Source organism: Chiloscyllium punctatum, chromosome 1 (assembly GCF_047496795.1).
Source record: "Chiloscyllium punctatum isolate Juve2018m chromosome 1, sChiPun1.3, whole genome shotgun sequence".
In the NCBI taxonomy this organism is placed as follows: domain Eukaryota; kingdom Metazoa; phylum Chordata; class Chondrichthyes; order Orectolobiformes; family Hemiscylliidae; genus Chiloscyllium; species Chiloscyllium punctatum.
The window spans coordinates 56325194-56347212 of NC_092739.1; the positions used below are offsets into that span (position 1 = coordinate 56325194).

The 22019-nt window shown below is 38.9% G+C and overlaps 1 protein-coding gene across 4 annotated transcripts in view; it reads right to left on the reverse strand.

Annotated features, from left to right (window-relative positions):
- The window catches only part of ccdc149a (coiled-coil domain containing 149a), a 133459-nt gene that overhangs the window by 32928 nt on the left and 78512 nt on the right, over positions 1–22019 (reverse strand). For all 4 annotated transcript variants that reach the window (XM_072563972.1, XM_072563971.1, XM_072563970.1 and 1 more), the window contains exons 7-10: positions 19618–19690; positions 16524–16608; positions 7807–7951; positions 3672–3748 (exon numbers count right to left, since the gene is read on the reverse strand). In XM_072563972.1, coding sequence (XP_072420073.1) covers positions 3672–3748; positions 7807–7951; positions 16524–16608; positions 19618–19690 — 380 coding nt within the window. The remainder of the gene's footprint in view (positions 1–3671; positions 3749–7806; positions 7952–16523; positions 16609–19617; positions 19691–22019) is intronic.

The window sequence follows — 22019 nt, forward strand, 5'->3', positions numbered from 1 at the left end:
CCTCTTGTCCCATGACTGGCTATTCCTGGACCAGCTGTTTTGTAAGTTTGGTTTTTTTCAACTATTTGGAGAAGACAGAGATAAATCGAGCGTTCATATTAGAGAGAAAATTTTTAATGGAGAAGTACATTTAAGTTCTGTACTTTCATATATTCAAACAAAAAGACCTTGGAGTGCAGGTTCAAAGCTCCTTGAAAGTGGAGTCATAGGCAGATAGGATAGTGAAGAAGGCATTTGGTATGCTTTCCTTTATTGGTCAGAGTATTGCGTACAGGACTTGGGAGGTCATGTTGCAGCTGTACAGGACATTGGTTAGGCCACTGTTGGAATATTGCATGCAATTCTGGTCTCCTTCCTATCGGAAAGATGTTGTGAAACTTGAAAGGGTTCAGAAAAGATTTACAAGGATGTTGGAGTATTTGAGCTATAGGGAGAGACTGAAGAGGCTAGGACTGTTTTTGTTGGAGCGTCGGAGGCTGAGGGGTGAACTTATAGAGGTTTATAAAATCATGAGGGGCATGGATAGGGTAAATAAACAAAGTCTTTTCCCTGGGGTGGAGGGGTCCAGAACTAGAGGGCATAGGTTTAGGGTGAGCGGGAAAAGATATAAAAGAGACCGAAGGGGCAACCTTTTCACACAGAGGGTGATACGTGTATGGAATGAACTGCCAGAGGAAGTGGTGGAGGCTGGTACAATTGCAACATTTAAGAGGCATTTGGATGAGTATATGAATAGGAAGGGTTTGGAGGAATATGGGCCAGGTGCTGGCAGATGGGACTAGATGGGTTGGGATATCTGGTCAGCATGGACAATTTGGACCAAAGGGTTTGTTTCCGTGCTGTACATCTCTATGACTCTATAAGGTCAGAGGCAAGGATGTTTGCCAATGATTGCAAAATGTTCAGACAGCTTCAGAAACTAAAACAGTCGGTGTTCATGTGCAGCAAGACCTGGACACCACAACATTCAGGCAGAAGTGGGTACTGCAGATGCTGGAGATTAAAGTCAGGATTAGAGTGGTGCTGGAAAAGCACAGCAGCTCAGGCTGCATCCAAGGAGCAGGAAAATTGATGTTTCGGTATGGAATGAGCTGCCAGAGGATGTGGTGGAGGCTGGTACAATTGCAACTTTTAAGAGGCATTTTGATTGAAATATGAATAGGAAGGGTTTAGAGGGATATGAGCCGGGTGCTGGCAGGTGGGACTAGACTGGGTTGGGATATCTGGTCGGCATGGACAGGTTGGACCAAAGGGTCTGTTTCCATGTTGTACATCTCTATAACTGTATGACTCTAAAAGCCCTTCATCTGGAATGCGATTCCTGATAGAGGGCTTTTGCCCGAAACATCGATTTTCCTGCTCCTCGGATGCTGCCTGACCTGTTGTGCTGTTCCAGCACCACTCTAATCTTGACCACAAAATTCAGGGATGGACTGATAAGTGTAAAGTAATATTCGTGCAATGACCATCCCCAACAACAAAAAATCTAACCATTTTTCTTGACCTCTCCCACATCCTAGCTGTAACCATTAATCAGAAACTGAACTGACCAACCATTCAGATACTGTGCTATAAGAGCAGGTGAGAGGCTAGGAATCCAACAAAATATGATTCAGCTCATGACTTCAAGAAGCCTGTTCACCATCCAAAAACACTACTCAGGAACATCAAGCAATACCTTCTACATAGCTCAATGAATTTAGCTCAACTAATCTCACGAAGCTTGACACCATCCAAGACAATGCAGCCCACTAGACTGGCACACCATCTACCACCTTTAACATTCACTCCCTTCACCATTCATACACAGAGGCATCAGTGTCTACCATCTACAAGACACATTGCTCCTTCAACAGCACTTTCTAAACCCATAAGCTCCACCATCTAAAAGTACAAGGGAAACAGATGCTTGCGAATCACCTGCAAATTGCCCTCCAAGCTACATATAACCCTGACTTGGAAATAAATTGCTGTTACTTCATTGTTGCTGGTTCAAACCCTGGAGTTCCCTTCCTATACCACATGGATTTCTGCCGCTCATGAAGTCAGCTCACCAGCACCTTCTGAAGGAAGGGCAACAAATGCTGAATTAAACAGTGCACTAATTACCAAACACTAAAAACCATGGCCTAGAATTAAGAATATCATCAGAACAGATTCGACTGATTGCTCACTTTTCTGTCAGTGATTTTTCAGGGGAAAATTCAGAGTCTGAATTATTCCAGATGAATCCATCAGAAAAAAACAAGGGAAAAATCCAGTCAGCGCAGGTGTAGCATTGCAGGTCAAGACACACCCCTTTCTCAAACCACTTACTGCCATATTCCAGGAGTTAAAGGTCCCAAACGTACTTTGATAGTGACTGACAAACTGTGAGTGTTTAAACTAAGTGAGGGTGTAGGGTGGCAGATGGGTAGGTGAAGGCTGTTGGGTAAGATGGTAGAAAGCCAAGTAGATATAATGGGTGAAATACCAGGTGGGTGAGGGAGTGTAAGGTTCCAGCTGAGAAAGGTGGCTACAACGCCAGTTAGGTGAATGAGTGCTCGTGTAGGTCAGGGGTCATGTTGGAAGGGTGTTTCAGCAGTATCAGATTGGAGGAATGTAATAAATAGTTGTCGGCTCTGGCTGGGGTTTGGATACGTCAGGAAGTAAGAGGTGGGAGGAGTGTCAGATCACACCTGTGAAGGAGTACATGAGGGTCTGGGATTATAAGAGGTTGGGGGTGTCAGTGGTGAGTGGGAGAGTTTCAGTTTAGTAGTTATCCAGGATGAAATATTTTAATCTTCTAACATCTCCTGGATAACTAAGGCTAAGTGAGTCAGAACATCACCAAAGTCTCAAAGATAAATGGGGATTTTTCAGATTGTTCCAGACAGAGGAGAGTTGCCAACTGGAATGTACTATTGTCTGGGCAATTGCTGCACAGACAACTGTATTGGGAATTCTACATCATCCTGACGTGTGACCCAGTATGGGATGCTCCACCAGCTATCTAGCGATTGGAATATCAAGAATTCTAGTTTGGAAAACCTAGCTAGCACTGTTGAAGCTTCATTCTTTTTTATGTTAGATGTAGTAATTTGCTGTCACCTTACAAACTAAATTAGTTGATTGTTCCCCTGTAATAGTAGAAAGCAGAATTCCATATAAAGGTTTTAAGTTAATTATTTGAGCATTATATGGCATAATTTGAGACCAAATTTCAAAAATACACTCAGGTGTGCTATGAGACAAAGTACAAGACACTTTTAATGTGATGAGTCACTGCCTTTAGCAAAGACTTGTACTCTTGAAGTGAGTGCTAGCAGATGGATGTGTGGAACCAAGCACATCAAATAGAAAGAGAACACATTCAGTACTGTAAACAACAAAGTTCTGCCAAAATGTCCAGAAACATTATTAACAGTCATAAACACATGGAACAGCAATTTCTAATGCTAATTGGAATAACAATGAATTGTATTGTTACAATATTTAGTGAAATCTCATTTCAAGTCAGTTTCATTTGTACACTTGACAAAAATCAAGAGTAATTTTAGCAGATCTTGGCATTGTTTAAAAAAAACTCTTACTTTGGACTGTTTGAAAATGTAACCTCAAAAATAACAGCAAACTGGAAAAGGCTGCACAGAAAAGTACATTTAAAAAATGAAAATAAGATTAAAATTCACCTGGAAGGCTCCACAAACCAGAAACTTCCAAAGTTCTCAGTTTCTTTTCCAATTCAGCTACTCGATTGCCCAGAATTCTAGAGATGAGAATAAATTCAAACAGCAACTGTTGAAAAATGCTGCTTTCAATATATTCATAAAGTGATTTAAGCATTCACTTTGTCACAACAAAGTAAATAGAATCAAATAATAAACACATTGGTATTATCATTTTATGTATTGATCAAACAATATTAGTCCCATGTGTCATAAGAAGCAAAGCAGCCAAGAGCTTTCATCCAGACATATACCATAAAAACAAGCTTCAAACGTCTAGCATGGCTGACTCCTAATTTAAGTGGGTTCACTGACAACATAGACATATCATTTTTATTATATTCTAAATGATAAGCAATATGCAGTTACCTACAATGATTTTGTGTAATTTCCTGTGACTCCTATTACAAATGCAAACTGCCTAAATCACCACAATGCGCTGTAATAATAACCAGAGTTGAATGCCAAGTATAATATTTGAAGAGGGTTAGGTCTGGTCCCCAGTTGGTTCCTGTCTGAGCAATCTTGCAGGAGGTGGGATCTATGCAACAGAGGCTATCCATCCACCAGTGCTGGGTGGCCAATTAGGTACCTATAGGGAATAATTAGTGGAAAATGCTGCCACCACTGAGATGTTCATAACTCTAAGGATGAAACTCAGCAGGTACCTGCAGGCAGCATCCTGGTTCGAGGTTAAAAAAAAAACTGCAGATGCTGGAGTCAAAGGTAGACAAGCAGGAGGCTGGAAGAACACAGCAAGCCAGGCAGCATCAGGAGGTGGAGAAGTCAACTTGATGGTTGTCACCCTTCTTCAGAATTGGGGGTGAGTGTAAGGGGAGGTGCAGATAAAATGGATGTGGGGGGCAGGTAACATCCTGGTACCAGCCTAGGAAACCATTGAGACTATCCCTCAATCCCCAATCAGGGTGCTGCAGGGATGAGACAGCCACAGCTGCAGTCACAAGCAGTTCTGGGAGTGATCCTGCACAATTATTGCCTGGCACTTCTGACCATTACTTATTTTATTTATTTCAGGTATTGCCTCTATAATGAGGCACCTTTGTTATTCCATAGCATTTTCTTCTCCTTGACAACTCCAAGAGAAATGCCAAGTACAGCACCAATCATTCCACATGGCCTTCATCAATTGGACCAAGGCTTTTGACTCAGTCAGTCAGGAAGGGCTACGAAAGACCCTGTCAAAGCCCGACTACTGAGTGAAATTCATCAACATCTGTCTCATCCATGATAAGGTGTTATCGACGATCCTCATCAATGGTAATATGACAGAACTCTTTGAGGTCAAGACAGGATTCAAACAGAGATATGTCATCTCATGCTCTTCCCCTGCTTCATCGGCATCATTCTTCGTCTTGTCGAGAAGAAGCTTCCCAGTATGTGGACATTGCCTACAGGATGGACAGAAATCTTTTCAACCTCAGCCAGTTGAAATTCAAGAATAAATTGACACTGACCTCCCTTGTGGAACTTCAGTATGCATGGTGACAATGTTATCTCTGCTCTCTTGGAACAAAATCTTCAGGTCTTAATGCCTTTGCAGAATCATACCGAAGAACTAGCCTCAGCCTCAACCTGATTTCCTTTTTGTCAGCTGCTTTTGGCTGTATTTGATGAAAATTGAGGAGTGAATGAGCCAATGGTCTGTCCAGCATTCTTGCGCACTGGTCAACGCTTTGGGAATCAGGATATCCTATTGGTCTCAGGTTTGAATGATCATGTAATTGATCATGTGCCAGTGATTGATCATGGACGCATCCAAGAAGTCTTGAACTTCTGTTTGGTGAACAGTGTGGTGATGATGACCAGCTGGTGTTCAGCACATTGGTGTTGCAATTCCTAACTCCTTCCTCTCCAATGGTTCCTTTTCAGAATTGAGCAACCTTTCCAATCCTGATGTAGAAGATTCAAAGGAGGATCATTTTATCTTTCTGAGGAATGTTGGATTGGTGAGTATGGTATCCAGGGTGCAGTAGAAGTCTTCTTTGGACTCATCCGTGGCATCAAGAATTGAAACCGCTCATCACTGCTAGTTCGAGGCAAGTTTTAGACAAAGATTCATGTGACAATCATTGATGCCAATAGGTAGCTGAAAGCATCGGTTGACGAGTTTGTTCCTGATAGCGAATCTATTTCCATGTGCTTCCATGATCCTCGGGCTTTCCTCTCCAGAAGACTGCATGGTTATCACCTTCTTCCCTAAGCTGCCCTTCAAGTCTACTGCAAAAGCTTCCTGTTGGCTTTCCTTACAGATTTACTTTGCACTCATGCAAAAATGCGTATGCATATGTAGTGACCAGAGAACAGTGGGACAGTCAAAGTAAAGGTAACCAGACCCCACCCTGGGAGCAAACATGACCGCTAATTCAATGCCTGACAACATACAAAGCAGCAGATTCCACCCAGTGGCACAATGCTGAATAGTGTGCATGAACAAAAGGTCTTGGGATACAGCTGCACTAATCTTTGAGAGGGTTAATTAGAAAAATAGTTGGGTTTTCGAACTTCGTAAAATGAGGCACCGGTTAGGTGACAACCTGATTACTGCACAACGTTCTCATCACCACACTTTAGGAAAGATATAAAAGTCCTTGGATGGTGCAAAGGAGATTTATTAGAATGGTTCAGGGTTGAGGTGATTTAATAAGATTCAGTTAAGAAGCTGGGGTTGTTTTCTTTGGAACAAAGGCAGTTGAGGAGGGATTTGACTGACAAGTGTGATAAGGGAGTCAAGGAAAAACTGTTCCCATAACTGATGGTACAAGTCTAGGTAACAGGAATTTAAGATTTTGGGCAAGAATTGCAGGGGACATGTGAAAGACCTTTCTTTTTGGGTAATGTCTGGAACTCACTGTGCACATGGGTTGTGGGTGCAAAGGTGGTTTCAAAAGGAAATTCAATGGGTGGTTGAGGAAATAATCTTGTAAGGCTTTCAGGAGACAGAAGGAGAACTGGACCAACTAGATTGCTGCATGGAGAGCTTCCTTCTATCCTGTCCATGACATTGGCTGGTTTATTGGGAATGCACTTGAACATGTTAGCCCAGCTAAGATCCTAAATTGAAGCAGCAGGGAATTCACCTTTATGTTATTGTTTACATTTACCCTGTAAAGAGATGCCAAGATAATCTCCACCACTGTCATGTGTTGCATATTGTTCTTTCGGTCTTCAAAGAAATAAAAAATATAAGGAAAGTGAACTTGTGTGTGTCTAAGTCATACTAACTTGTGCAGAATGTTCAGTCTGAAGGATTCCTTGGTGTAAGTTGTTACCTCAGCAATACACTGAAAGCTTTTGTTTTACATCAAGAGACTAAAAGTCCAACTCACTGTTTTGAAAGACATTTCAAGGTTACATATGTAAAAAATCAGGTATATTTGAATGTTGGGGTAGCAACTACTTATGGGCAATATTAGGTTAGATTTAGATTACTTACAGTGTGGAAACAGGCCCTTCAGCCCAACAAGTGCACACCAACCGGAGGAAACCCATGCAGACACGGGGAGAATGTGCAAACTCCACACAGACAGTTGCCTGAGGCGGGAATTGAACCCAGGTCTCTGGCACTGCGAGGCAGCAGTGCTAACCACTGTGCCACCATGCTGCCCCACACAGTCTTGAAAGCAAAGATGAAGATTATAGAATGAAAATAATGTCAATACAAAGTCTTTCAAAAGTCTGTACAAGAAAACATTAAGAACTTTAGCATTGATATTGATATTCAAAGAAAATTGAAGGTAGCTAACATAGAAAAGTCAAGGTCAGATGGGGCCTGAAGACATTCCCTCCAAATTCCCATTTTCAAGATATTTGTTCAGGCGGATGATAAGCATAGAGCTGTGTTTCTCAGTGAGAAGTCCTTATTCAGTTAAAGAAACAGCTTTGCAACTCACTAATCAGTTTAGTGGCGACAAAGCACTAAATCTTCTATCAAAACAATAACAGTATAATTCAATCTCCTCGTTTCCAGGAATAATATAAGAAGAGTAATAATGGTCTTATCTCATCCATTGGGAAATTAAAACATTTAAAAAGCACAGTCCAAGTGGCTCCCTGTTATCAGGCAGATAATAATACATACCTGTTAGTCTGCCGTTGATGCTGAAGAACCATATTCTTGTCATGAATCGTCTCAAGTAAAGCAGTTGCCAATGATTTCAGATCTGAAATGGACTGTGGCGTGGCTGGCAGACTACAACCATGGTCTTCTGACAATAATTCCTGGACTGTAGCCAAGACACATAAAATATTAATATTAATTGCATAGACAACAAAAGCAAACATTTTGAAATTCAAATTCCTCACAAAATTAAGTAAAATCATTAAATACATATGTACATTTAGTTTTCAGTCTTTAGCTTTTAATATTCTTCTTGCTGAACATATTGGTTAACTTTTCACCTGCTCTGTATAACCAACAAATAGCTGTAGAATTCTCAAATAAACTCATAAATCCTACACTCAAAAGAGCTTGGGCTGGACACAGAACTACCAAAATCCTAGGTTTTCTGATCTACATTCTCTAAGAGTACAACTCCCCGCTAAAAGTATGACTTAACAGTCTTATAACTGCATCACATTAAAAATATATTCCAGTATTGCTGCAGCACTACAGACTTAATTGAGGATAACTATCCTACTACATCAAACATCCACGAGGAGCTTTGGGTAACTGGAATCAATTTTCCTTTAGTATTAATTATCATCAGACCAGTTTTAACTCACCAAAATGTTACATGAGTCAGTCACACATTTAGGAATATTTTATATGAAAAAGTAATTTTCCAATCATGTCTTTAATATGCCGCACACTACATCAACTTTAATTTCCATCAAACAGCTCATACGTTTTAATGCAACTTCATGAGCCTGGGTTGACTGAAAAACATGCACATTTTAATAATTGGTCTCTGTTCTGATTGTTCCCAAATTATGTGAAAGAAACTTGGCAGCTTCTCAGCCATCTTCAATTTATTGAACAGCATGCTTTTCTTCCTCTTCTCCTGAAGTTAAGGGTTCTTGCTGGTATCCTATGCAAGTATTTATTCCCATCTGTAGTCACAAATACACTTACAAGCACGAAACATGGGATGAAAGTAGGGGTGGGGGAAAGGTGGGGAGATTTACTGCTGAATCTGACTTCACCAAATAGCTACACATACAGGTTACTCAGGATGGTTGTCAGCTGGCAAGGAGAAGAAGGAAGAACACTGGCTAACATTATCTCTTAATCTGCAGAGATTGAGACAATTATGAGTAGTCACTGGTGTTGAATAGGGACACAAAAACCAGGTATTCCGACCCAGAAGTAGAGACATTACCACTGTGCCACAAAAGCCCTTAAAAAGAAAATTATGGGCCTGTTAATCGAACATCAGTTGTGTAGAAGTAATTGGAATCATTACTCAAGAACAGAGTGGCTAAGCACAAGAGAAAATTCAAGCAAATTAAGAGACAGCGATTATGAATTGTTTTAAGTAGGTCATGTCTAATTGATTTTTTTTGAGGCAATAACTAAAATAGTAGAGAGAGCAATGCCCATGAATCTAAAAGCAAAATACAATGGAGTAAATAGAAGTAAAAAACAGAAAGTAATGGGAATCCTCGGTAAGCATCTGTGGACAGAGAAAAACAGTTAATGCTGTAGGTCATATATATTCATAATGGAATAAGGTGACTTGTGGAGCAGAATTTTTGTAGGAGAATGGAAATGAGAACAGAGAAAGAAGGGTCTGGAAAATTGTGCTGCAGAAAGACATGACTGCTTTCAGCGCAGATCTGAAACTGCAATTTTTGAAAGGGAGTGAGAAAGCAGGAAGTGACAAGGTGAGTTAGTCATTTGGTATGTAAAGAAGCTGCATGTCAGCTTATTGAGGTGCTGCTTTCAAGGTTGGAGAGAAGCCTTGATAAAGACAAAGAATTCCCAGTAAACTTGAGGTTGGGTTATCCTAGAATGAATTTGAGTCTGTCACCTTCTCTTAAATAAGATAATGACTAGGCACACAACATAAAAATCTACAACTGTTCTCAACAACAAATGAGGCAAAAATCAGCATCAACCCTGAGCACAAACCCTGGCACCCCTCCCAACAGTTTCTTTTTTTGTCTTGATCTCATCATCAACTTCCACGTCACTCACCCCAATACACTGTCACCTTCACTTCTATGCTGCTTTCGTCAACGATCAGTGCACATGTTTTGATGGTTCTTGAGGGATACGGACACTCAGGCTGCCAGTTCGTGATTGTAGGGTCTGTAGGCCTAGCATCTGGGTGTAACTTGGCATTCACCTAACCAGCCTGCATAAAGTGTTTGAAGTGTCCTCCTCTCCCCATACACACACTTTTGTTCTGATATCTCCAATCAGGTTTCCTTGGCTTATCCCATTAACCTCTTCAGTAACTCCCCAGTTAAAAGAAAAAGTGCACAGTGATACCACTACATCCAAAAGAACCTCAATGGAGGCATCAGAATTCATGGGATGCCCTCGAATGGGGATCTGTCTGCTCTGGCAACATATTCTCCTTTTTATGCTTCCCCTGCAGCATCTACCAGAACAAAGGGGTGCCAATTCACATTTAGATCATAGAATCCCTATGGTATGAAAGCAGACCATTCAGCACATCAAGTCCTCCATCACACCTCTGAACAGCATCCCACCAAGATCCATCCCCCTACCCTATCCCTTTGGACTGTGGGAGGAAACCGGAGCACCCGGAGGAAACCCATGCATACAGAGGGAGAATGTGCAAACTTAACATAGACAGTCACCTAAGGCTGGAATCAAACATGGGTCCCTAGTGCTGTGAGGCAGCAGTGCTAACCACTGAGCCATTGTGCCACCCCATTACAAACCTCTATAGCATCACCCCTCAGCCTCAAAAGGTCCGCAGAAAATAGTCCCAGCCTGTTAAACCTCTCATGGTAACTCAAACCCTCCAATCACCACAACATCCTTGCAAATCTTTTCTGAACTCTTTCAAGTTTAACATCTTTGCCATAACAGGCAAACCAGAATTGAACACAGTATTCTAAAAGGGGCCTCACCAATATCCTGTACATCCACAACATGACCTCCAATTTAAGTTGCACCTCTTCTGACACACAACCCCTAATTGGGCAGCCTCTACAGTTCTCTGGTAGCTAATTGGCCTGCTTGTTAAAAATAGACATGCACCAGGAACCAACATGGCATAGGTAGGGATCTCAACCTCAGAGGCACAACCTCAGAATGGAAATTCAGCCTACGGTGCCACAATAAGATCTATGCTTGAGTCTCAGTTATTCAATATAAAAGGTAGTTAAAAACACATTAGTTCTATTGAACCACAGGGCTGCTCTCATTAGAGATTGAAACTGATGTTTCAACTTAACTGAAAGGAATATTCCTGTTGAGGCCAAACAAATGTACTATATAACTTTAAGATACTTTATTTTATGTTTTATTAATAGAGCCTTGAATACCTCTCTCAAACATGCTGTTTCATTAAATGATTTATGAACATGTTCACTCAGTAACCTTTGCTCCTATACTCCATTTAGAATTATATCTTCTATGTTATTTGTCTCTTGGTATTCTTTCTATCAAAACAAATCACTTCACCCTTCTCTGCATTAAATTTCATATGCCAACTCTCCACTCATTCTACCACCTATGTCCTTTGAAGATCTATGCAGGTCTTCATACAGTGCCTCAAATTTTTGTACCATTGGCAAATTTTGAAACTTCACTCTATATATCAAGGTCAGGGTCATTAATATATATTTATATTACTCTAATCATTAATGATTTGGATAATGTGCAATATGTGCAGGATTTTTCTCATGATACAAAGGTTTGTGCTATGGTAAGTCATGCATAAAAGCACAAAATTACAATATGACATTGTTAGAGTTAGCAAGCGGACAAAATGTTTACATGCTATAAATAGGTGTTTCATTAGTTTCTGAAATAACAAAGGGACAAAAGAACCAAAAAAAGTCAACATTTACAAAGTCAACACATTTCCATAACTGTAGCCTGAGAAATGCACAATGTTTTTCATTTAAAATTTTCTTTAACTATCCTATCTTCCCTGAAGGTTAAGCCTTATATTCAATTAGATTGATGTCAATGTAAAAGTGGCTTTTCATAGCAAGAAGTGGGAAAATATTCAGCCATGGGGCACCAGAGCTGTTACACATTATGGGAGTTGACATAATTTGAGTAACTTTGTTAGTTTAGAGCCATCATATTCTCAAAGAATTGAATTGTATCGTAATTTGAATGAAGCAATATCAATCAAGCAACATAGGTGGCATTTCATGAATGAATGAAACAAATGAATTATCAGATGACTTAAATGAAGTAACATTAAATTACGAGAAGTTGATTGTATGAACTTCAAGCAGGGATCTCTGGATAAGAATCAAGACAATCTTTCATGCTTCAATGTTGAATCCTGAAAACCTGGTGCAATTTATCACAATTATCACTTATTTAGATAATCACAAAATGAATTTAATAACATTAAACATAGGCATGATATATTATTCTTGACATGGTATACAATCATTCCATTGAATGGCAGTAACCTGGAGAATTCCTTTAATCTTCATCTTAGTTTAATTCACTGCACACACATTAAATACTGCCACAGATCAATCAAAATCAAGATAATCTTTATTGGTGTCTCTTAAATATAACTTCTCGCTATTATCTACAGTCATAAAACAACAAGACATCTAATTTAAATACAATTACTATTGCTGTAATATAATTCTCTCAAACCACAAAGGACAGAAACTCAGTTATTAGGCAGACGAGACTATGCCAATCAACAATCTCTTAGCCAATTAAACTCCATTCCAACTGCCCCAATTACTGAGCTATATAAACTTGCACCTAAGCTCAATGGCCTGACTGACATTGGTTTGAAGGCTGTTGTGACAGGGTAATATTGTCCCTATCTCTAACCATTAAAGTTGAGAGAGATAGTAGGCTGGAGCTAATAGGCAGAAGGGTTGGAGCAGGGTATTCAGAGGCAAGAACAGGGGGTAACTTTAGCAACTCCTCCTTGTTGCCTGGTTCCTTGCCCATCTATGCAGGACACCTTCCCCTCCCCAAATGCAGGCCCACCATTTCCAACTGAAAGGCTTCAACTAAACCTGACAGGCTTTGCTGGTCAGACATCCCAAGAATAGAGGGAATCCACGAGTCATCACAAAACTGCAGAGGATTCAGAGGTATTGGGTGTCCATTGACTTCTTGATGCACCTTATTAATATCTTGCCGCTTCCAGTGGGTATCCTGCATCACTAATTGAAGATAATTAGTATCATTGAAATCATGGTAGGATTCACCTGGCATACTGCAGGACTGTATAGTTAAAGTAGTTATTCATGGAGACATGTTCTACTACTCCAAACACAACTTCTCTATATGCAAAGTCACTCTGTACTCCTACTCTGTAAAGTGGCACTGGTTTATAACTCCATGTATACCTCTAAGTAAGATTTGCTCCTTCACGAACCACTCTGGAAGATAAATTGCATGACCAGCCAGTATTAGTGACAGACTTGCTCCAATGTATCTCAATATTTTTAGTGATTTACCTGGTCAGTTTAAAACACTAGGAAATATCTCCCCTTTGTGATCAAATATTCAGAATCTCCAGTGATAGTTCTCAAGAGTTGAGAAAGAATTTTCTTGCCTGTACTGACAAATCTCACCTTTCTAAGTAGTTCAGGAGACGTGTTATCTTTATACTGCCGTCATAGTTTTAGTTCCTACCTCCTTTCCTGGTTTGCTTTTTCTGGAAATTTCTTAGCCATCCCTACCATTGCAAATCAGTCTCCCAGTAATTTCCAGCAATCAATGTTGGTGTAACTAGTCTTACTACAATGGAAGGATATTGTTTTCTTTACATTCTAGCCTCTCTCTTAGTATTTTGATGTTGTGTTGTTGTTCACTAAAACTAATACTTCTTTTCATCTGCAGACTTTTTGTTCTTCCAATTTCCCACAGAATTCCTAGATCGCCATCTTCCCACATGTGTGAGATATCAAAGATATCCACTGGAACTGCTGCTTCTCAGATTCTTGATATATGACGCCCATCTAAGTAAGTTTTAAGGTTAACTGGAATACTGTTTGTGAATGCTTCCATAATCATTATTTCTGTCACTTCCTCAAATATTTTCTCTTACTTGTGATTGAAAACATCGATCCCACAGCACTTTTTTTCTCTTGCAATTTCTGCAAATATCAGATTAAACTTCTTTCTTGTAGTCCTAAATTTGAATTGATAAGATTTGGGGATAGCTTGGGTTTTGTTTTAAAAAACAGTTGTTTTGTAGTTTGTGGACTGTTCCTCTGGCAGCTGGCTTACAGTCGGTGCTGCACCTATCTAAACACATCGTGCATTAAAGTCAAGGAATGGTTAGCCATCTCAACTGCCCAGCTACCTTTTAGAATGACTTAAAACATTTGTTCACTCCATTCTCAGTAAATTTACGCATTAAGCATCGATTTCCAGTCAAATAAAATCTCTGACCAGAATCAAAATTATCCCCTGATCTATTGTTCCTTCTTTCTTGTTTCAGTCTGAGCTTTTCTCTTGCCAAATCAGATTGCCTGATTCCCTTATCTCTTTGGAGTTCACGATTTTTAAATTCTGTCTTTTTCTTGTTTTTGTCTCTCCTCACACTCCAATTTAAGTTTTCTTATTTTCAATTATCTTTATTCTCCATTTCCATTTTGTTTCATTGTCTTTTCCTTCCAATTCAAGTCCTTTCATTCTTTTCCTCTTTCTGTCAATTCTCTTTTTCATTTCTAGCTGAATCTTAGCTAATTCTAGTGATGACACACTAGAAATTCTAAAGGCTGGATGACTACATTAAACATCTCATTCTTATGAGATTCCACTTTCATCTCTACCATTAATTTATCTCCTGACTCAGCTTAAGCTCAGCCAAAGACTTCAAAACATCCAGTTACCTGTTCTACTCCCAGAAACGTTTTGGCAACTTTCAAAGCCATTTTGAATGTCCAAACCAGGCAAGAAATTTCACTGCAACACTCTCATTTTGTATCTAGAAACTCTACATAGTCATTTCTTTAAAAGAGACACGGGTCTATCTTAAATTCATTCAGTTCTGACCCCACAAAGATCCCCACTCTGTTACAATCTCAGCTGAAGCTATTATTGAGTAACTCAGATCCCAGAATATAACCTGACTTAATAGATCATATGCTTAATATTTATACTTAATGCAATGGTTTGTCAAAAAAACATTTCCACATTGTGTAAGTTGTAAGTGTTCTTCAATAGCGAAATATAAATTAATTACACAAACAGGACAACAATGTGATACAGATGCAAAATACAATTTAGAAAGATCTTAACACAACAGCAAAACAAAGCTTCAACCTGTTTCCAGCATTATCTCTTACAAAGACTCAATCCAAGAAAAATATTTATTCTACCTTAACTTTGAAATCTTTATCTAATTGAAGCTTTTTAATTTTATTTTCTTGATCTGTAGAATAAATTTTACAACACTTGTGCATCTGATGGCATAAATAATCCTGACGGTCAAAATGTTTTTAGTCTAAACAACTTGTACCTTCTATCCTAAACTCTTCCAGTTTCAATAATTCGCAGACTAAAACAATGCAGGTTCCCCTGAACAAAACTCCTGCTAAGTGAAAACAATTTCCCTTTTGAACAAACTCATTTTTTCTTTTAAATTGAAGTCAAAACAAATCTAATTAATTTGTTCTGTTTATTCTGCCTGCCATAAACTCAGAAATATAAACATTTTATTCTATTAAAACCACAGGGATGTCAGCACTTCACTGGAGTCATGTATCTTCCTCAGACTCTGCATTTGTGTAACTGATCCAGAATGACCTTCTGACCCTTTTGAAAAACTTTCAAAAGCACTACACTACTTCTATTTGCTTCTATCCAAATCCAACAATCTAATATACTTTGTACATATTTCATCACAACAGAAAAATAAAATTAATCCATGTTTACTTTAAAAGTAACATACATCAAATTGGTAAGACTTATAAACAAAGAATTATTACTCCCAGTTCTCAACACTCACTATTAGTCTAGTGTAGAGAGGTTAGCCTGCCTTACAGACTTGGATTAATTCAGTATATGATCTCACAGATATACAAGAATCCTAATGAACCCTATCCAACTTCCTTGAATTTGGTGAAACTATCTAAAGGGTAAATTTGTCTGGGCTAAGAAAATGGACTAGAACGAGGGGCATATGGTAAGTTTAATAATATTTTGGGTGGAGGGCTTCTCTGGGGGTGGCACGGTGGTTAGCAGAGCTGTCTCACAGCACCAGGGACCCGGGTTCAATTCCCACTTCAGGCAACTGTCTGTGGAGTTTTCACATTCTCCCCCTGTCTGCGTGGGTTTCCTCCGGGTGCTCCGGTTTCCTCCCACAGTCCAAAGATGTGCAGGTTAGGTGAATTTGCCGTGCTAAAATTGCCCATAGTGTTAGGTGTAGGGCAATGGGTCTGGGTGGGTTGCTCTTCAGAGGGTCAGTGTGGACTTGTTAGGCCGAAGGGCCTGTTTCCACAGTGTAAGTAATCTAAAACCTGTTTATAATTACAAAACTCCCGAATTACTTTGCATTAATGCAACATTTAAATTCTGCAGACTGAAGAATTAAGTAGTGGTTTGACAGGGTGGGTGTAAAACAGCTCAAGAACGTGATAGTAAAATATACAACTGGACAGGAAGAGGAAGAATACTTCTTTTAACAAATCTTGTTTCAAAGAACAGCTCACCTTGTTTCGCAGAAAGAACTCCTGTAAGTGCGCTACTGCTGCTTCTTCCACTTGGCTTAGGGTGCTTTTTACGTTCAAGAGCATTCTAAATGAAACATACATTATAAAATGAAGAGGCAGCACGACTTTTAATATTACCAAAAGCCATTTTCCTCAGTCTCAAAACAGAACATCATCTGGCTCAACTGATCAATAAAGGCCAGGTATGAAAGTAACCAATTAGCAGTTCATTCTGATTGTTAACCTTAACCACTACAGTAAATACTGAATATATGTATCTCATTAGACTTAGAAATTACACAGGGAACCGACAAAATATATTTCAAAGTAACTGAAAAATAAAATAATAAGTTCCATGAAATGTCCTGACAAACAAATAATTCATTTTTTTAAAAAAATCATTTTCAGTCCAACAAGGAATGGTAAAATACTTTGATTGCTTTATATTTGTGGGGAGTCAGGAAATGAAATGAACCAAACACAAATTAATTTCTTCCTCAAGGTGAGAAAGAAAGTTGGACAGGAAATACCTAATTTATTAAATTTTCTACTTTGGAACATAGCAGTAAGTTAGGGTTTAGAAACAGAAGCACTGAGTACAATAAAGTAGTAATATTGAATTTATGTAAAACATTGCCTATCCCACTGGCATTCAAATATCATATTTGCTTGAAAACCAGACACCCAGTAAAGCCATAAAGAGAAAGAGAATTTTCTATTTTATGAATGCGCCACAAAATTTTCAATAAATAATGATTAATCTGTACTCAAACATTGGTCATGGTTACTGCAATATAAAAACTGAAAGAACTGCTGTAAATCAGAAACAAAAATAGAATTGCTGGAAAAGCTCAGCAGCTCTGGCAGCATCTGTGGAGAGAAATCAGAGTTAGCGTTTTGGGTTGAGTGACCCTCCCTTGAAGGCGAAGAGAGCAACTATCCGTGGATTGTTGAACATTGCAGAGAGACCTATGATCCTGGTGGATTAAAAACATGAAGGATGAAAGTTGAGTTGGAATCCATGAGGAGTGAGTCTGAGCTGGAGGCAGTCACTGAGGAATGTGACTGGGATGTGGAAATGCGTTTTAGCAAATATCTGGCCAAACACCAGGAAAAGACAGTGAAATTAACGTCAGTGGACAAGAACGATTGGAATGAAAATCTTGTCGCAGAGAACAGCACAGCTTCTTCAAAGTGGACATGCAGAGAAGTGAAGTGGCAATCAGTTAACAACTAAATAAAAACTGAAGGAATTGAGCAAGGGTCACTCGACCCAAAACGTTAACTGATTTCTCTCCACAGATGCTGTCAGATCTGCTGAGCTTTTCTGGCAATTTCTATTTTTATTACAGTAATGTGTCCAACTTGGAGCACTCTTCTATAGGAAGGGCATTTAAATATTAAAACTGAAGTATGTAGCACAGAATCATACTCAAAGTCACAGAGTCATATAGCACAGAAACAAATGCTTCCTTCCAACTTGTCTATCCCAACCAGTTTTCCCCAAAATAAACTAGTCCGATTTGCCTACGTTTGGCCGACATCCCTCTAAACCTTTCCAATTTATATACCTGTCCAAATGTCTTTTAAATGTTGTAACTGTACCTGCCTCTACCAATTCCTCTGGCAGTTGATTCCATATATGCACAACTCTGTATGAAAATGCTGCCCCTCTGGCCCCTTTTAATTTTTCCCCTCTGACCTTAAACATATGCCCTCTAGTTTTGAACTCCCCTACCCTAGAGGAAAGACCTTCGCTATTCTCCTTATCCATGCCTCTTGTGACTTTATAAACTTCTATAAGGTCACACCTCAACCTCCTATACTCCAGGGAAACAAGTCCCAGCCTATCCAGCCTCTCCTTATAATTCAAACCTTCCAGTCGGGGTAACATCCTTGCAAATCTTGTCTGCACCCTTTCCAATTTAATAACATTCTTCCTACAGCAGGGTGACCAGAACTGCATGCATTACTCCAAAAGTGGCCTCACCAATGTCCTGTACAACCATAACACTGACATCCCAACTCCTATACTCCATGGTCTGACCAATGAAGGCAAGTGTGCCAAATGTCTTCTTCACTACCTGTGATACCACTTTCAAGAAACTATGTACCTGCGCTTTAGGTCTCTGTTCAACTAAATGGCACCAAAATTGTGAAAGTTTGGTTTTGAGAAGAGATTTGAGTATCTGGAGCTATTTACAATAGAACAGAGAGGATGAGATTTTTTATTTTAATTATGAATTTTAATTTTGATAGAGCTAAAACAGAGACTATTTTCTCTAGTTGGGGACTCAAGCACTGATCGATTTTAAGTTGTTACTAAGAATGAAATCATGATTTATTTAAACAAAGTGGAGTTGAACAAAGAATGTTTCATGGCATTGAGTATTTAAAGCAGAAAATGGACAATGCTTTAGTGGTAACATTAATATGATGAGCTAATTGGCTGCCTTGTGGGCTTTAATGTCTATCATTCTATGGTTGTTACTACTGGGTATGCTTTCTAAACTCTTAATGACGGAGTGTAGTCACTGCCTGTCAAGAAATGTCCAAAGCAAGTTGCCAGGGATTTGAGGTAAACAATATTAAGGGAGCATTTAAGAAGTACAACTATCTAATTCTTGGGTTAAATAAACACTGTTGTTGCTCTCTGTGAAACTGTGTCCTCTTAAATGATTTAGCTGCAGAATCAGTCTTTATCCATGAGTATTACAGCTCTCAGCTAAAATATTAAGTTCAACACTAGGCTAATGGGAAAGGCTGAAATCTTAATGAAGGTCTTAAAACGCAAATGAATTGATAAATACAATCTTGCCAATTTGAAAAAACCTGTGATCTTTCTACTTTGTTTAAATCATAAAAGTCTTGCAGAGTTGTAAAGAAAAGAATCAAAGCACAGCAATTTTGATTGAATAGGTGACAAGAATCATTTTGGATATTTTAATGGCACACACCTTAGTACTGAAGGTCTGACAGTATAATTGCACCATTTAAAATTTGAGTTGACTACAATGTACATTGACTATTGCTTTCTGCTAATGAAAGAATGAGGTTTAAGTGGAGACCAATAATTTGTTACAGTGAACAATACCTTATATTTTGAAATGTTATTTTTAAGAATGTTGACTTCTTCCTGGATCTGTTTCAAATGTTCATGCAGGTACCTAGAAATTAGAAAAAGAGGAACTGAAACCATGTGACTTTGCCCTTGCTTTCCGAAAGACAAAGCAGATTGACACATTTTCAAAACTGGATTGAAGGTACTACAAGGCTACCTTTCTAAATGTGAGCTTGAATAGTGCACTTTTATTGAAGGTCATGCTCAGAGCATCAGTGATCTCATCGTCATATGTCAACTTACTCTTCATCACAACAAATTATTGTATTCATACTGATCCATTTAATATATTTAAGATAGTTTGCTCTAATATTTGGAAGTTTGTACTTAAATGGAATAATCAGCAATATTTTCACTTGCACATTGTACTATCTTCATTAGATGCTGTCAGAGTCCTAGCCCAGATCAAGATCAATCAAAGGGCCAGAGCTGCAGACTAGATCGATCGGAGACACACAACCACAGAAAATGTCTCAGAGAAATGAACTTACAGCCAAGAATTATTACCAGAGTTGACCTGTAAAAGAAATACTTGTTTTACATGACCACCAGAAATCTCAAAGCATTGTAAAGGCAATCACAGAATCACAAAATGGTTAAACTACAGAAACAGAGCTACTCCATCCTTTCTTTCTTTTTAAAAAAAAGTCAGTCATGGGCATCACTGACTGACCAGCATTTACTGGTGTCCCTAGCCTCCCCTTAAACTTTAGTTTTTTCTTTATTCATGCATGGGATGAGGGTGTTGCTGGCCAGGCATTATTGCCCCAGAAGGCAATTGCTATGGGTCTGGAGTTACATATAGGCAAGACCAGGTAAGGGTGGCAGATTCCTTCCCTAAACAACATTAGTGACCCAGATGGGTTTTTCCAACAGTTGCTAATGGATTCATAGTCACCATTAGGCTCTTCATTTGAGATTTTTACTGAATTCAAACTTCACCATCTGCCATGGCAGATGCAAATCCAGGTCCCCAGAACGTTACCTAGGCCTCTGGATCAACAAACCAGCAATAAAACCACTAGGCCATCGCCTCCTCTACTGAGTGGCTTGCTTAGCCATTTAACAGGGCAATTTCAGGTAATAATCCGATTTCCATCTGAATCCTCAATTGAACCTGCTTCCACCACAGTTACAGACAGCATATTCCAGATCCTAACCACTTCATAAAAATAAAATCATTCTTCTGTCACCATTGTTATTTTAGCCAATTACTTTCAAATCTGCTCCCTCTCATTCTCAATCTTTTCCAGTGAGAACATTTTCTCCCAAATACACTGTCTAGAATCTTCAGGATTTTGAATATCTCCATCAAATCTTTCAAGCTTCCCTTCTGAGGAGTTCAGTTTCAACTTCTTCAATTTCACTCTGTAACTGGAGGTCTTCATCCATGAAAACATTCTCAAGAATAATTTTTGCACTCTCTCAAGTGTGGACTTTAGCTGCAGCTGAACCATAAAAAAAATTTAACATAAATTCATTGCTTTTGTATTCAATGACCCTATTGATAAAACTGAAAATGCCATATGTTTTATTAATCATTCTCTGAAGCAATCCTGTCACTTTCAATTATTAAGGCACACGCTTATACCCCTTTAGAATTGTGCTCTTTGATTTATATAGTCTCCCTGCACTCTTTCAAAATGAATCACTTCACACTTCTAGGTTTAAAAGTAATCTTCCAATTGTTTGCCCATTCTGCCAACTGTCACAATCCTGATGGGGAAAGTGCACTAGAAATCAAGCCACACTATTCTACGAACCATCACAAATATAGAAATGAACACCTGAATCATAAAGGTGGTTAATTTGTCTGACATTGACTACAATCTAGGACAAAAGAAATTCAGAATGGATTTCATCAATTAACAAAAATTATAAATAAATGTATCCTTTAACAATCTGTAAAACAGATTACTTAAACTATACCCCTTCAAACCAAATGTGTACATGTGCGCTCATAAAAGGGCAGAGAAACATAGAAAATAGGAAATACAGGCCCTTCAAGCCTGTTCTTCCATGTAAAATTATCATGGTTAATCATCCAATTCAGTACTTTCTCAGACAAATCAGACAAACGACACAGACAGCTCTAAAGAAATATCATAGGCGGAAAACAAAAGCAGAAAAGAATGAGTCTGTAGATGAGTCTGTAGATCCAGAAAGCAAACATCAAGATGGAATGAGGGTGACCTTCTTACAATTCCTTTTGGTTTTTGGTGATGAGATAGCACTGGTGTCAACCTCATGGCAATAGAAAATCCTCAATTCGTAGCCGGTCAGTTGGACCTAGGTCATTGCTTGAGTTAGAAGTTCTTTTTTCCAGCATCTTAAATATTGTTTTATTTTCCATTCACAATGGGTGAGAAAAGAGA